Consider the following 15,649-nt stretch of genomic DNA (forward strand, 5'->3'; position numbering starts at 1 on the left):
TTCTGATCAGCAGAGGTTTAAGAATTATGCAATAATACGTGTATACACATAGGAGAAAACTAATGCACGCAGTTGAAATGCGAGATGTAGACAAGCAGAAAAAGAAAAGGAAAAGAATATAGGTACGCGCTGTAATATACATGCAGTTGAAACAGTAGAAAAGTGGAAAAAGAAGCATGCAGTAAAATGGCAAAGGATAAAGTGATGAATGTAGAGGAATAAGCAATGCTTAGCAGGCTAGCAAGCTATGAACAAACACAGACTTGTGCAGCGTGCCAATTCTATGGAATTGATTTAAACAACAAATGTAAACAACAGAGCTGAGAGTAGGCTACTACACTCTTATTGGTAGTTAAAGACTTAAATAATAAATAAGCACACGGGGAATGTGATGAGTTGCTAAAATATCTTTGTTACTTGCTCATGGAAAAAACATACATTTATAGAGCCTGAAAAAAAAAAGAAACAAATGCAGTCATGAAACAAAGAAGGAGGGGCTCAAACATTTATTTGGCCTAATCTTACAACATCATCTCATTCACATCTGGAAATGTTAGCAAAATAAAGAGTCAGAAAATGTATGTACAGAGACAAAACAGAACAAAAATATATGTTTAATAAAAGCAGTGGTTTAATTCCCCTTTGTCGTAAACTCTGAGATGTGTAGATGGATCTGAATAAAACTGTAAAAACAGAATTAAAACAGAATAAAACTTTAAACTATCCACTCTCACAGGTTTTTCACCACCATAGATTTCCGGGTTAAAAAATTGGAATGTAAAACATGAAGAAAAAAAAACTTTGAGAGGTTTTACATTGTCCTTTAACCATCTCCTAAGAGGATGATTTGTCATTTGTCATTTTGTCAAGTGTAAAATAAAGTAAAAGAAAAATACTGAAAAAGATTGTGAACAGGCAGCCACGCACTTCCAAATGCTTCTTTTCCTCTGAGGCGAAAAGTCCATCAGTTGTTCTGATCCTTTCACAGAGCATTCCCAGCCTAATTCATGACAATACTCCCAGTCTGTGGCACCATAGAGTTCTCTTCACAGATACACGGGTCAGGAACAGAACCGGACAATCCGTGAACTAGTAACCATTATCAGCAAATGTGGTAAAGCAACTTGGTTTCTCTGTAGTATTGCTGTAGCTTTAAGATAGTGGCTCAAGTCTCATATTTATTGTATATATATATTTTATATATATTTATATATTTCAATCTCAAAAAGAAAAAAACAAATAAAGAAAAACAGTCTGGTTGCCATTGCAAAGTGAGGTCACTCTGCGGCCGGCTCCGGGTCAGAGGCTAAGGTGGGGGACTCGTCAGATTTTGAAGTTTCCTCTGTGGATGTGGCTTCTGCTTCCTGGGTGAAGTCTTCTGCTTTTGGCTCTGCCTCTGCTTTTGGCTCCGCCTCTGCTTCTGGCTGCACCTCTGCTTTTGGCTCCGCCTCTGCTTTTGGCTCCGCCTCTGCCTCGGTTGCTGGAGTCTCATTGGTCTCTGCTGCAGCAGGCTCGTCCTCTTTGGTTTCCGTAGCAGTCTGGCCATTTTCCTCAGGTTTGTCTTCGGCGGTGGGCGTGGCCGCATTCTCCCCACCCTCCTCACTTCCTTTCTTGTTCTTTTTCAGGATGCCCTTGAATTTGAAGGAGTTCTTCAATGAGAATTTCTTCTTCTTGGTTTCCTTTGTCACTTCGCCTTCAGATTTGACGGCTTCGCCATCGGTGGCAGGTGCCGCTTCAATGCCATCTCCTGCCTCCGTCTCCTTGGCAACCTCCGCCGTTCCATTGCCATCGGCTACCACTGCATCTCCCTCTGGCTTGACGTCGCCATTGGTTTTCACATGGCCATTTTCCTAAAGAGAAAAGTAGAAAGAGTGTCGATTAATAATGGCTTTGATAAAAGCAGTGATTCACAGCTGGTTTTGATGCAGGATACAGATTTCACAGTACAAGAATTGTTTATTGTACAAATGTAAACAAAAATGCTTTTAATCAAACAGTGAAATGTATTAATGTCACCAAGATCCGCATAATGAAAATGACTATTTAAGACAATTTTGCAAAAACAACAGAAGCTACCAACATAGCACATGAACAGACACTTGTGTATGTGGCTTCATCTTCCACAATTTAAATTTTTTTATTGATATTTATTTATTTAATTTAATATCAATTAAATTAGACATTCAACCCAATTTAAGGGGTTGTAATTTAGAAAGCATTTGCACAACATAAAAGCTATATTTTCCTAAATTGTTGCCTTTAGTGATACTAAAAATGTTTTCCAGTACAATGTTAAAAAGCCTACAATCAAAAATATATATTGAAGGATAACATGATAATTCTAACCATTTAATATTGTATTTAAAATCCATCATCATTATCAATAATCAAACAGCAAATGAGACCTCAACTTCATCAAAAACCTGTTAAAATAATGTCACATTTAGCGTCGTCTGGGGTAAAAAAAAAGAAGAAGAGATCCACCTGATGATATTGAGATGAACAAAAGGAAAAATAGTTCCTATCCTAAAAAACTATTATCAAACACAGCTCATTTCTTTCCACTTCAAAGCTTCTGATACACCATTTATTTATTTATTTTTTGTTAAATAAATAAAACCACTTGCTAAGAAACATGTAGTACTGATATTTCGTAAGGATCAATCCTCGTGATGATATTTGGATGATCATCCAGGTGGATGCTGCACACTGGTGGTGGTTGAGGAGATTCCCCCTATACTATGTAAAGCGCTTTGAGTGCCTAGAAAAGCGCTATATAAATGCAAGGAATTATTATTATTTCAACAGCGATTGTATCGCTATGTTTCGAGATCGATCCGCCATTCCTTCCATCCCTTGTCAACTGTATTTCTGACCCTAGTCTGATCTTTCTCACTTATGAAGCTAAAATAGATAAAGTACTGCATACGGTTGGATGCCTAGAAAAAAAACACGAAATTTTCCAGAAAGAAGAGACGAAACAGGAAGCCTTCATTCTTAGGAATGTGAGGACTGCAACCTTTAAACACAAAAACGAGACTACATTCTGTAAAAACCAACTGGATTCACAAAGGGGCAGTGTTGCTCCACAGAAAAATGACGAAGACCAGCCGCTGCAAGAGTGAACAAAGAAAAGGGAGGCAACAACCCTAGAATGGCATTTAAATAGTCATTTAAAAGTCTGCCTTTAGGAACACACATCCCTTTTCTTGCAATTGCAGGAAATTTGACAACTAGCCGTTAATGTACAGTACCAAAGGAGATCTGGCCTTGAGATACAGTAACTATACCTTTTTACAAGAGTCATGACACATATAAAAATATGCATTAAAGGCATTAATTTAGAAAAGGGCTCTCTTTTGTGTGTGTGTGTGGGGGGTATTACTGCATATGCATTAAGGGGGATGGGTAGAATTATTTTTAATGAGGCACTAAAGAAATGGTCCATGCACACGCATTGTTTGTAGATCAGCAGAAGCGCATCATTTGCATGCAGCTTTGCAGCCTTTTGTTCTCAAATCGGGTTACTGCCAGTTTCAGTGCTGAGACGCAACCACACAGTCTGCCTGCCAACTGACTAAACCAATTTGAAAATCACACAATATTACAAAAATTAAAAGACAAAAAAAGACAAACAACAACAACAGCAAGAAAAGACAGAGAGACTGTTTTAAAATTGATTCATTCTACATTTACATTTATTCATTTAGCATTCTACCCAAGCATCCACAAAATCGAAAATCCTTGAACATGAACTAAACACAAAATTGTCCATCAGATCTGGAATGATATTGGCTTAACCAATTGAATCATCAAAAATGTAGCAAATAAAAATAAATACAAAAATGGCAAAAAAAAAAACTAAATATGGGATAAACGTGATTTTTACCCTGTTGATAAGATGCCACCCAAGCATATCAGAAAGCCAGTAGTTTAAGCACTTTAATGCATCCTAATAGACCCTTACCTGACCATTGGCTTTCTCAGCCACGGCTTTTCCGTCCACTGTAGCTTCACCTTTTGACAATTGAGCGCCCATCCTCTTTTATGTCTTCTTCAATGAGATTAAAATGTGAAAAAAAGACAGAAAACCCTGATGGTGTTTCAAATTCAAACCCACACAGTACAGATGGTGACCAAGTGTTCAGATTCCTGGTGTGTTTTCCCTTAAACTATTTAACAGACAGAATTAAAGGCTGGTTTCAGGGAGTAAATCCAAACAGCTCTGCGGGAAGAGCAAACTAAGACTTTCACAGCCACAAGTGTGAGTATTTGTGTGCCTGACTCCACCCACCAGCTACACGGTCCAATCTGCACCAGAGGGTTGGCATTTCATTTGCCCCATTCAACCACAGCAATACACACACACACATGATTACATTATCTCCAGTCATCTGGTTTGACACAATACTATTATTAGGTTTTCTATCAGTGCTATTTATTAAGAATTTAGGTAATTCCTTAAGTTATACCTTTAAAGTTACAATTTTAAACATTACAATTTATCACTATATCACAATTAAGTGAACATGGGCTGAATTTTACATAATTTTTCTTTGATTTGAGTGAATGTTGCCATATTGCTGTTTCCGGGTGTTAAAATGACAATCTTTTTAAATGAAAATCATTTCTATCGGGAAGACACGCAGGCTTGAGTGAGGTTTAAGATGCCATTTATTTGATGAATGTAAAACAGAAATGTAATGTCTCTCTCTTTGGCGTAGGCCCCCTCTGGCGGTGCGAGGGAGTTGTACTCGGAACCATCATATCTTAGGAGGATAGATAGGAGGCAGGGGCGGGACGGGGCTCAACTGGTGGTGGTGGGGTGGTGGAGGTTTCCCGGTTAGCACACTGAAACAGCAATGTGATAGATTGTGAGCAGACTTATAAAGCAATGGCTTACATGCGATTGGCTGGGAATTACCCAGCTAATGATGCGATGATGTACAGCTGCTAGTCTTCCCGCTAGAAGTACGCTGCGCTTCCAAAGCTATTAAGAAACATAACAGGTTTATTCTTTTCTCCTATTGAAATGTTTCAATCAAAATATGTTTTTCTTGGGAATATTGTTTTAATTGTTAAAGTAGTGTTGCGGGTTCAATACAAGTTAAGCCCAATTGGCCCATTCACTTCCATTGTAAGTTTCTCATTGTAAATGTGATTTTTGCTCTTTTTAAAAAGGTCAACAGCAACAGGTCTAAATAATTTTTGTGGCAATCGATATTATGCCACAAATGCTTTCGATTGAGTTTAACTTGTAATGAACCAGGAACATTCCTTTAATATTTTATTGCCTCGCACCATAGACTTCCATTCTAATTTCATTACTGTAATAGTGACTTTTGCTTCTTTTTTAAGCTGAGGGTCGAGTCCAAATTGTTTTCATAGGTAATCAAAATTATGCCATACATATTCTTGATAGAGCTTAACTTCCATTGAATCATACTTTTCACAACAGATATGGGCTGGAATGCCACATGGCTTTAATGCCCCACCCACTGTTGTAAAGATGACATCTAATGCCCCTACCCCTCCCTTTGGTATGTGTGGAATGTGTTTGCCACCCAAAGATCCCTGGTGTCATTCCCCACGGGTTGATCTTCTCACAGGGAAATGAGCTCCAGGGCAGCTGGATAATTTACCCCCAACAGTGACATCACAGGCTGGTGGGTGGAGGGGGAAACAGCGGATGGATTTGGGACAAAATCCTCTAGAAAGAATGCTGAGAAAGACACAAAACACATACAGTATGTAACCGTGCCAAAAAATCCTGGCAAAAGTACTTGAAAATTATACAGAAGATGACATGAACTTACACATAAAATCATTTAAATTCAATTAAGAAAAAAAGGGTTATGTCATGAGGAATCACATTTTCCTTATTACTTCATTACTTCATTGTACTATGAAATCATAATATAAACTTCAGAAGTCAGAACTTCATCACCATTGAAACTAAGCAAATGGCTCGTTCTGAAATCTTTGGATTTCTGACGTCAGAAACCCAAAATATTGATCACGTTTACAGGCACGATCTTACATTAATTATGCTTAAAGTCATAGTTCACCCAAAAATGAAAATTCTCTCATGTTTTACTCACCCTCATGCCATCCCAGATGTGTAAGACTTTCTTTATTCTGTAGAACACAAATGAAGATTTTTAGAAGAATATTTCAGCTCTGTAGGTCCATACAGGCAAGTAAATGGTGACGAGCACTTTGAATCTCCAAGCATCGCATAAAGTCAACACGAAATAAATCCCTAAAAGTCCAGTGGTTTTACTATAAATATCCACTTTCACTTCCACATTCTTCATGCATATCGCCACCTAATGGTCGAGTCTGGCCAAAGGAGGAGATTTATAGTAAAAAAGGACTTAAATATTGATCTGTTTCTCACCCACATCTATCATATGGCTTCAGAACAGATTGATTTAACCACTGGAGTTTTATGGATAGTTGTTATGATGCCTTTTATGTCATTTTTGGAAATTCAAAGTTCTGGTCACCATTCACTTGCATTGTATTCTAGTCTCATGTGTTATACATGTGTTGCATAGTCTGATTTTTTAAATAAACTGATACGTATATATTGGTGTTCTTGTAAATGCACTCATCGACACGTAACCAGCCAAACTACTAAATCACCTTAACCGTAATCCATACAACTCTATATTCCAAGTCTTCTGAGGCCATATGAAAACATTTGCGAGGAATAGGCACAAATGTATTTCATTATTTACTGAAAGTCTTTCCCTCTGCTACAGCTCTCCAATCTCATTCTCCTTTTGCATATTCAAACTGCCACGTTCGATTATTATACACATACTGAATGAGAACTAATTGTATTTGCTGTGAGTCACTATTCAATCATGTAGCTCAACTGTTACAGCATGGTGCTACAGTAGTAACACCAAGGTCATGGGTTCGAATCCAACAGAATACACATACTGATAAAATGTATTCCTTGAATGCACTTCAAAGAGCTTTGGATAAAAGTATCTGTCAAATTAATACAAGTAAATGTAAATCATTTAGATCTATTATGGACTGAGAGAAGCTGTGTGTGTGTGGACTGTTCTCTGGAAGAGTGTGGGAATTAGACTAGAGAGAGAGACAGTTGTAGTATAAATGTGTGGCTGCAGTGTTGATGGGTCAGTGTGCCAACTACAGTCTAATCCTCTCTCTCTCTCACACACACACACACACACACACATTTCTCTCACATTCTTTTAAGTAATTTACAGCATTTTAGAAAATTTTATAACATTAAATGAAGAATAAATTAAACATTTTGCACTATTTCTAGGACATTAATCAAATGTAAGCTATGTTGACCATGTTACCTCTCCTGTACAAAAGGCCAGATTTCCTTGTTACTTTTGAAGCGCACAAGATGCTCTGTGGAACATTATAAAATCATGTTGGATAACATGATCATCAGGTTTTGTTCATGCTAGCTTGGGTGCACACTGTCATTAAAGCAAAAAGGGGACATGCTAAATATAAAACCATTCCCCCACTGGAATTCATAAATTTTTCAACTCGGATTTGTAATCAAATTGTGCTGATTATATAATTTGTAGTAAAAAAGACTGCAAAAAAAGAAGCATTTCTCTAGTTGTCTCACACATTTGGACCCCGCTGTATGTGTGGACCCTGAATAATTTTCTTTTGCAGTACAGTTATGCCTAATGCATAACTCTAAGCGTGTGTGTGTGTGTGTGTGTGTGTGTGTGTGTGTGTGTGTGTGTGTGTGTGTGTGTGTGTGTGTGTGGAATTGCATTACAGAAACAGCTGAAAGCGCAACTGCTTTTCAGTTACACCCCCCACGGCCATAACAGTGCAATAATCTTTCCCTACCATCCCATTTCTCTCTCTCTCTCTCTCTCTCTCTCTGCATCATCAAATTATGCAATATATTTTTTAATATCTCATTTTTCATTTAAATCATCTGTTAAACCAGACATAGTGTTGCATTGCCAGACTTTTGACTGTTACCATAAAGTCTGCTCCAGTCTGGGCCAAGAACTGCCCACTTGCACAAGATGAAACCACCTGAATGACATATAATGCCACCAATCACAGTTCATTTAGCTTGTACTCGCTTTTTAGGCAAGAGTTTATTTGTTTATAATAATGAACTGGCTTGGGAAAAAACTACATTCAAATAATTCCAGATGGCCCACTATTGGCTGTACAACACAAAAGATTGTAGCGTAAACGTGTCTTGAATTTAATCAGAATTTCTGTATGAAGGATTAAGTACTGAGAGGGAAATTCACTGATAATGAATTGTGCATGGTAAAAGTGTTTATTTGCATGCACTGTCTGTGCAGGTTTAGCACCCAATTCACTGAAGGTATAATGCAAATCAGCAAACGGCACAACAACGCAAATAAAATTCAGTTTATCGCCTGCTTTCCTCAGGCGGTAATAGTGCGATGTGAATTGTGTTGGGGAAATAGAGTTCTGAGAAAGAAGCGCAATCTACTGTGTTTGTGTAGAAAGGAATAACAATAACTTAATATAAATAAATACTAGTATCAGTATTATAATTTAGAGGCTGCAAACATTGCACAGTCTTTTACATGTATGCACAACGTATGAGACAAACGCTTGCTGTTTCCCACACTCTTTCACCTCATTATGTTTCTGTTCTAGTTTCACATTTACAATGATCTGTTGCTGCTGTCAGGTTGCCATAGCGCTGGGTTTCTGTTAACGTATACTACAGCGTGACCCATTTTTTACCCCCACCCCCTCCAACATCCCTCGCCCTCAATAACCCCTCTCTCCCCTCCTCCAGATGAAATCCTTCCCCAAACCTGTTTTTCAAATTTGCTGCTCCCACCCGCATGCATTAGGTGCATTAATGAACATGATCCTCCTTAAAAAAATATTTTGACTGTCTGTCTTGAGATATATTTCATTAGTGGTTCCTGATAAGGCAAGCATATCCATTATTATTTCTCATACTTGGGGTTTGGGATTTCAGCCACATGATGCTTTTTGTAGAGAGGTGTGCTATTGCTTATCTAAACGATCATACTAACTTTTTTCGCTTGGTAGACGATTATCTGTTTGATACAGGGATACAAAAAAACATACTTAAATTTTCTGTTTAAATAACTGCTGTTATTTTTTGAAAATATTACAAATAAAAAAATGTAAATTAAATAAAAATGTGGATGAGTGGTGCTTGCCTGTGGAAATCTCACTGCTCTAAATCCCCTGATGGTGCTGTATGGGGTTGCCAGGGTGTTGCTTAGGTGTTCTGAGTGTTTTAGCATGTTGCTGTGGGATCACTAGGGAATTCTGGGAGGTTCTTCTTGGCCCAAATGAAAAGAGCCCACTCCCAAGTTGCAAAGATATGCTGGTGTCTAAATATGAAGGACTGCATTGAAAAGTAATAAAAAAATCACTTATCAAGGGATAAGTTATGCACCAAAGCTTAATATTTAGGGTTAGATTTTTGTTCAAATCCCTAAAATCAGTCTTTTAATAACTCACAGCCTGACAGCTGATCAGTGTGTGCATGTGTAATAATCTGATTATGATTTAATTTCATAAGACATTTGCAAATATGCACATAATAAGAGCTGACATGATTTAAATATATATATATAGTCACAGGATTTACTGCATGAATGGATCACACACACACACACACACACACACACACACACACACACACACACACACACACACACACACACAGACACACACAAACAGACACACACACACAAACAGACACACACACACACACAGACACACACAAAGAGACACACACACACACACACAATAAGTTTTTTTTTTGTGTTTTTTTTCAGGCTTGGAAAACACTATTTTACAACTGCCTGATATTCACAGATTTTGTGTATTTGGGTTTGCTGACATCAGTTTGGCTGATATGTCTTTGGAGGGCGGGGTTTTGGAGTGAAGGCATGAGGGTTAAAGTTAGCAAGACAGTTAGCAAAATTGCTTACAACTACTGCTATTAACAATGCATTCCATAAGTGATGCCTTGACAGGGCACTTCAAAGGGAGAACAGTCATCATAGTCAGTATGTAAAATTTTAATTTGCAAAAGAGAATTTTGAACAATAAAGAGAGGAATAAAAATGACATAAAAAGTGAGTTCAGAATGACCATTAATATTTTTGAGCTCCGCACATTTCTAAAACTCTCACAGTGGAGAGTTAAGGGAGTTGGGCTAGGGCACAGGGATGATCGCTTCTGATTGAAACGCAGCCTAAATCTAACTGGTTTGTGTGTGTGAGTGGTGTCTGGCTAGACGCATCTGGTGTTGTTTCTGTTTATGACTGAAAAAGTTTCAGAGAGGAAGTAGAAAGACATCCTGGCTTTTAACAGGGCAACCCGTCCTTTAAAGCACATTCAGGATGTAACAAAATAATAAAATGCTACAGACTTCAAAACCAGAGGCGCTACGTTAAACACACACAGAGGCATCAAAAGCACATTGTTTATGTTCAGTGTAGCATACTACCATAATTTATCTATTTCTGGAACAATGATGTGACACAAATATTTTTGGTCCACCAAATCAAAGTCATGTGGTGTAAACAACATGTAGGTTGCCATTTTGTAGTTTATGTTGACAAAAACGATAAAACCGAGAAGAACCCTTTGGAGCCTCAAGGCTGTGTGAAGTTTTAAAAGAATATCCGAAATGTTGCCATTTTTATGAAAAGACAAATTTTTTTCAGCTCATGTGGTGTAACCAACCAGAATGAACGTTACTATAACTACACTTTTGCAAACGGACATTTACGTGCTGTACTCTACATTTCGCCACAGTTTTCTGATGAAATTAACACTGGAGGTGCTACAACAATGTGTGTTTTATTCACTTTCACACAAATCACAAGTACAGCTACTTATTATGACTTTATAAAACATAGTTTTCGCTCTTTTACTCACACACTGTTATGCTATGTTAATTAACTGTTAATTCATCGTTAAAAAACGATGAATTTAAACGCTTGTATTACAGATCCACCTACATATACATACTTATTCCAATATGATTAGCTTCCACAATAGCTCACCTGATAGGGGGTTGGACTTTAGACTTGGAAAGCTGCGGTTCAACCCCAATCATGCATGAAAGCTGACACGAGAGTGGCATAGAAGTGACACAAGATGATGTGCTTGTTTCGAAAAACTGTGCATTTCATTTGCTTTTAGAACACCATCGGTTAGGTTTAGCTGTTGGTTTAGGTTAATATGTCTGTTTTGTTCAACTCCCGTTTGCTTTTAGGACACTATTGGTTAGTTTCGATTTTTTTGTTAGGGTGCAAAGCGGGGCTGGGCCCGTGCTGCGGCTGGGGGAGCAGCCGCCCCGGGCGCCTCTGCTGTGCCTCCCGTCCGAAGCTATTTTTTTGCAGTGTGGTGTACTGGAATGCTACAGTAATTTGCTTTGAACTCACTAGTGGGATTTTCCCATCAATGCTGATTCCCAAACGTTAATCAAATGTGTGGCATCCCCCTCTCCCCTTCCCCTCGCAACCGTCCGGTCGCCCCTTCGCGGGGGGAGGCCGGGTGGCTAGCGGGGGTTGTGCGGAGGGGAGTGTCCGTCGCACCACGACGAAGGCGGGTCGAGCTGGTGCGACGGACACTCCGGTGCCGCGACAACGAATCTGGACGTGTGCCGGGCCCTTCTCGCGGATCTCCCCGGCTATGGCCCGCGCCGGTTCCCCCGTCAGGGTTTTATGTTAGGGAGGTATGTTTTACTCATTAAAACCCCCATCTAAGATTCTACCTAAAAACCTTCTCCAATTATAACACCATTTCAGTCGCTTTTGGCACCCCCCGCTGGACATTTCACTGGGAAACTGCAGCCAAATGTGCAATAAAGCACATCATTCTGTTTTGCAAAAATGTTGCTAGGTAACATAATCGACATGAGAAGGTTTGTAAGTGATTTTTTCGCACTAATATCATGTTAACATGCATATTGTTTATGTCTTGTGGCTAAACTTTTGAAACAGTTATTATATTAATGTTAAAAAATGGGCCCCCATTCACTTGAAACCAAAACCATATTGAAATGAAACACTTGAAATGTAAGCAAATTGGACACAAAGATTACATTTCTATGAACTTGACACATTTTACACTATATATTTAAAATATTGCTAATTTTTATCACCTGGGATAGGCTTAGTGGTCAATGACCCCTCTACAGCATTTAGTAATTATACATTTTATACATTTTCTGTGTGCATGTAATACACAGATGGTCAACTACATTTGCCAAAATGTGCAGGACACAACAGAGCACACTGTGAGCATTGGCCCTACTGTTCACAATGTTTACAATTCAATACCCCCCACTTGACTTTCCATTTTCAGTGGATTCCAGTGGAAAATTGGATTAAAATAACCATTTTTATATCTATCTGGATGCAACTCACGGGATTAATTATGCTATGTGATAAGGTCATGGGAGAGCAATGTATTACTCTACTGTTTGAAATGTTTAACGTTGCATGACATGTTCTGTTTCACGTTCTATTCCTAAAATAATAGTAGGAAGTATACACTACAAACTGCACAGGATTCAGCATATTCCATCTGGAACGTCTACCATACATCAAAGACAGACATGAACTTTCACATTTGCGGTGAGAAAGCCAGAACTGTGAAATAGAGGTCATGACTGTTTGTTCCTGTCTCAAAAATATAGATATTCCTCCTATATGTGTCCAGCTTACCGTATATCTATCCCCAACTTACATATGAACAAATCTTTTGTGTGTGAGTGCAACGGGCACTGAAGAGTGTGAGGTTGTGAATTTCAAGCTATCTGAGACATGAAATGTTTACATGCTGAGCGTTGTGTGTTATGCCTTTTGTTTGACAGTGAAGCAATACATGAACTCTTAACAGAGCAGATACATATTTAACTGAGGTTATTCATTCAACACTGGTGATTTATGTACAGGTGATATTTGGGTCAGAAACTGCATCAGTGAACCATCAGAATGTTTGAAAAGAGTCTCACATAGCGATACAACAAGATAGGCACTGAGCAATAGAGAGGTGAGGTGTGTCATGTCTGCAACAGTAGCGTCACCACAAACAACTGCAAAAATATTGACTGTTTGTCGACAAACATAGTCCCGTCCCAGCCAATGTTGTTGTGTCTGGCTGACCGGGATGCTCAAATTAAAATGTTTTGATAGTGGCACAAAGCCCCACTTTTGGGGGGAAATCAACCTACATATGGCTTAAAAATGGTTGTCTCTGCATTTTAAGATGCAAAACATATGAAAAATAATGTCATTTATTATAGTCGTCAAGTTTGAATGCACACTATAAGATTTAACCGGGTGGCGGAGGGACGATTTTTTTGTGAATTATGACTTAAACTTTAGCCTGTTCCTCTGACAAAGCTATCGTATGTCTTTAGAAGACTTGGAATATAGCACACAAGTCGCATGGACTACTTTTATAACCCTTTTTGTGTGTTTTTTGAAGCTTTCAGGAATATTCCAAGTTCAAGCTCAGTTGTGGCATAATTGTGATTACCTTTTCTTTAAAAGAAGCAAAAATCAAGTTTACAGTGAGGCACTTACAATGGAAAAGAATGGGGGCCACATTTTTTGGAGGGTTTAAAGGCAGAAATGCGAGGCTTATAATTTTATAAAAGCATTTACATTTATTCTTTAAAAACATGTCATGTATTATTTGAGCTGTAAATTTGTTTAAATTGTCTCATTTTAGGGGTTGTTGACATTACATCATCATGGCAACAAAGTTATCAAATTGGCTATAACATTACATTTATTTATGTATTTGCTTTAAGCACAGTACTCTGCTTGAAACATGAAGAAAAAAACTATTTGTTAATTGGTCAAAAAAAAAAATGAAAATCTTTCACAGTTTTGCTTCTCAAGTACATTTCTTTTGGTTTAAGGAAGTTTACATACAATTACTGAAACAAGACAGAAACACTGATTAAGGAAACTATTTTTTTGCAGTGTGGTGTACTGGAATGCTACAGTAATTTGCTTTGAACTCACTAGTGGGATTTTCCCATCAATGCTGATTCCCAAACGTTAATCAAATGTGTGACAAATTTCTCCTGCTGAATCAGCTTTACGATCAGACACAAACTGATCCAGTAAGTGATTCGTTGACTGAGAATTTACATTATTTATCAAAGTTGACCAAAGTCAACCTCTTGTCGCTCCCCCTATTTATCATCTCATCCTTCCTCCCAGCTGGCTCTGGGCACAGGAAGTGTCTCTCTCTCTCTCTCTGACTGTCAGCCCTCTCGGCTGATTAGGTGACTTAGCCTCGGCCGTGCACCATCACGGCACAGCCACGTCCTCCTCCTCGTCACAGTTGGTGTACATGTACATTTTAAGATAATTACCTGGGCCCCACTTTATATTAGGTGTCTTTAACTGCTATGTAGTAACATGCATATGTATTTGTAGTGCAACTATGTTGTAATTACAAAATTTACTTTTGCTGCTCCGGAGTTTGAAGAACATGTACACTAGGAGTAGGGTTAGGGTATAGGGAAAGGGTTGGGGTACAACTACATATGTAATTACATGCAGATACTTTAAATCGAAGTACAATGCGACAACATATATGTACATAGTAAGTACATGGTTTCAAATGCTTAAGTACATAGTAGTTAAAGACTACCATTATAAAGTGGGTCCATTATATGCGTAAGGCAGGGGTGCCCAAACTTTTTCCTATGAAGGGCCAAAAATCTAACTTGATTGAGGGCCATGGGCCGAAAGTAAACGTTGCATTATATCAAAATGTATTATATATATATAATATATATATAACATTAAAAAAACTTTACTCTGCAATCTGCTTAACTAATGCAATGAAGAGCTGTGTCAATTGCACATTTTGTATGGTAATTCCTCTTGTCGTATATGGCAAGGCGGGCCAAATCACAGGTCATCACGGGCCAACCAAATTAGATTTCTCTGAAAAGAAGATGTGGTATCTTATGTTAGTTTGCTTCTAAAGCAAATTTATCTTGTTTAAAGGATGTTCTGATATTTTTACCAGATCACAAGACAAAAATACTGAGTAAGACATTTTTTTTTGCAGTGTAAGGAGTGCTCTTTTTAAGCTGAGTTTAATTGTGCGTTGTTGACTCACCCCTGGGAGAGATCAGAGAAGTTTCAAAAGAACTAAACCAGGCTGCCCCAGGAAATGGATGGACACACACACACACACACACACACACACACACACACACGCACACACACGCACACACTGTAAATGAGCGTATTACCATATCAGGGGCAAGGGAAATTGTGCCCATGTGAGAGTTCAGCTGACGCAGAATTTAGGGCTAGAGTCATTCAGGACGCTACGGGAAGTAAATAGGAGAATGCATTTTTTTAACCTTTCTGATGTTTGGATCAGACATGGAAAAAATGATGCTGCATTGATCGTAACTCAAGGAAAATCAAGGGAATAAAAACAGATTTCAAGGATTCTCAGTGTAATCTGATTGTGACACGGAGGCTCAGTACTGCTCAAGACCGAAGAGGTCAAAGGTCGGTCTCTACTTGTACGCTCCCTACTACTTCTTTGTCTTTACGTCACTCCAGGTCCATTCACTCATCTACCAACAAAA

General features: G+C 38.4%; 1 protein-coding gene across 1 annotated transcript; it reads right to left on the bottom strand.

Annotated features, from left to right (window-relative positions):
• Positions 1-399: 399 nt before the first annotated feature.
• On the bottom strand, positions 400-4,248 carry LOC127617878 (MARCKS-related protein 1-A-like). Its single transcript, XM_052090016.1, has 2 exons — positions 3,968-4,248; positions 400-1,850 (listed from the first exon to the last, which is right to left on the bottom strand). Exons 1-2 carry the CDS (start codon positions 4,037-4,039, stop codon positions 1,278-1,280), a joined length of 645 nt encoding a protein of 214 aa, XP_051945976.1. The 5' UTR covers positions 4,040-4,248; the 3' UTR covers positions 400-1,277.
• Positions 4,249-15,649: the final 11,401 nt, after the last annotated feature.

The sequence above is a fragment of the Xyrauchen texanus genome, chromosome 24 (assembly GCF_025860055.1).
Source record: "Xyrauchen texanus isolate HMW12.3.18 chromosome 24, RBS_HiC_50CHRs, whole genome shotgun sequence".
Classification (NCBI taxonomy): Eukaryota; Metazoa; Chordata; class Actinopteri; order Cypriniformes; family Catostomidae; genus Xyrauchen; species Xyrauchen texanus.